A 601-nucleotide genomic window follows, 5' to 3' on the forward strand; every position below is an offset into this window, starting at 1 on the left:
CATTAGAACAACCAACTAGATGAGGATAGTGAAGCACTCTCATTAGGAGAACGAAACGATGAAGATATAAAAGCATAACAGAAGGACAAAGTCACACCACCAGAAACATCAGATGAAACATCATTATCCACAAAAGAAATATTACCTGAGCATCAAGAGGAAAGTGATCAATTTAAAAAAATCGCCCTTTGCGACAATGATAGTGTACAAAGCACTTCTAATAGAATAAGTACATCATTATCGAACACTACATTATCAGATAGTGTACAAAGCACTTCTAATAGAAAAAGTATGTCATTATCGAACACCTCATTGTCATCGTCATCACTTGATTACTCATCTCAAGAATAGTTTATGTATTTGCAGTTTGAATATTATTTTCTTTCTTTCCGCATTATTAAAAATTGTTTGGCATTTTTTTTTGTAAATCAACAATCGTTTAGTATGATGGGGAACAAATATTATTTTTATGACTCTTCTCATTTCCCGATCATTATACACCCTTTCTTTTTCTTACGATAGCCTTAATATTTTGGTGTTTATTACATGGTGGAGTCAGTCCTATCTCCGGATAGAGGACGCCGGTTGACATATAGGCTTA

General features: G+C 33.6%; 1 protein-coding gene across 1 annotated transcript in view; it reads left to right on the plus strand.

Annotated features, from left to right (window-relative positions):
• LOC105462825 overlaps nucleotides 1-351 on the plus strand; it is a 9,167-nt gene extending 8,816 nt beyond the window's left edge. Inside the window, exon 4 of the mRNA XM_011709672.1 lies at nucleotides 82-351. Within this exon, the coding sequence (XP_011707974.1) occupies nucleotides 82-351 (270 nt within the window). The remainder of the gene's footprint in view (nucleotides 1-81) is intronic.
• Nucleotides 352-601: the final 250 nt, after the last annotated feature.

The sequence above is a fragment of the Wasmannia auropunctata genome, unplaced genomic scaffold, assembly GCF_000956235.1.
Source record: "Wasmannia auropunctata unplaced genomic scaffold, wasmannia.A_1.0 LD336095.1, whole genome shotgun sequence".
NCBI lineage: Eukaryota > Metazoa > Arthropoda > Insecta > Hymenoptera > Formicidae > Wasmannia > Wasmannia auropunctata.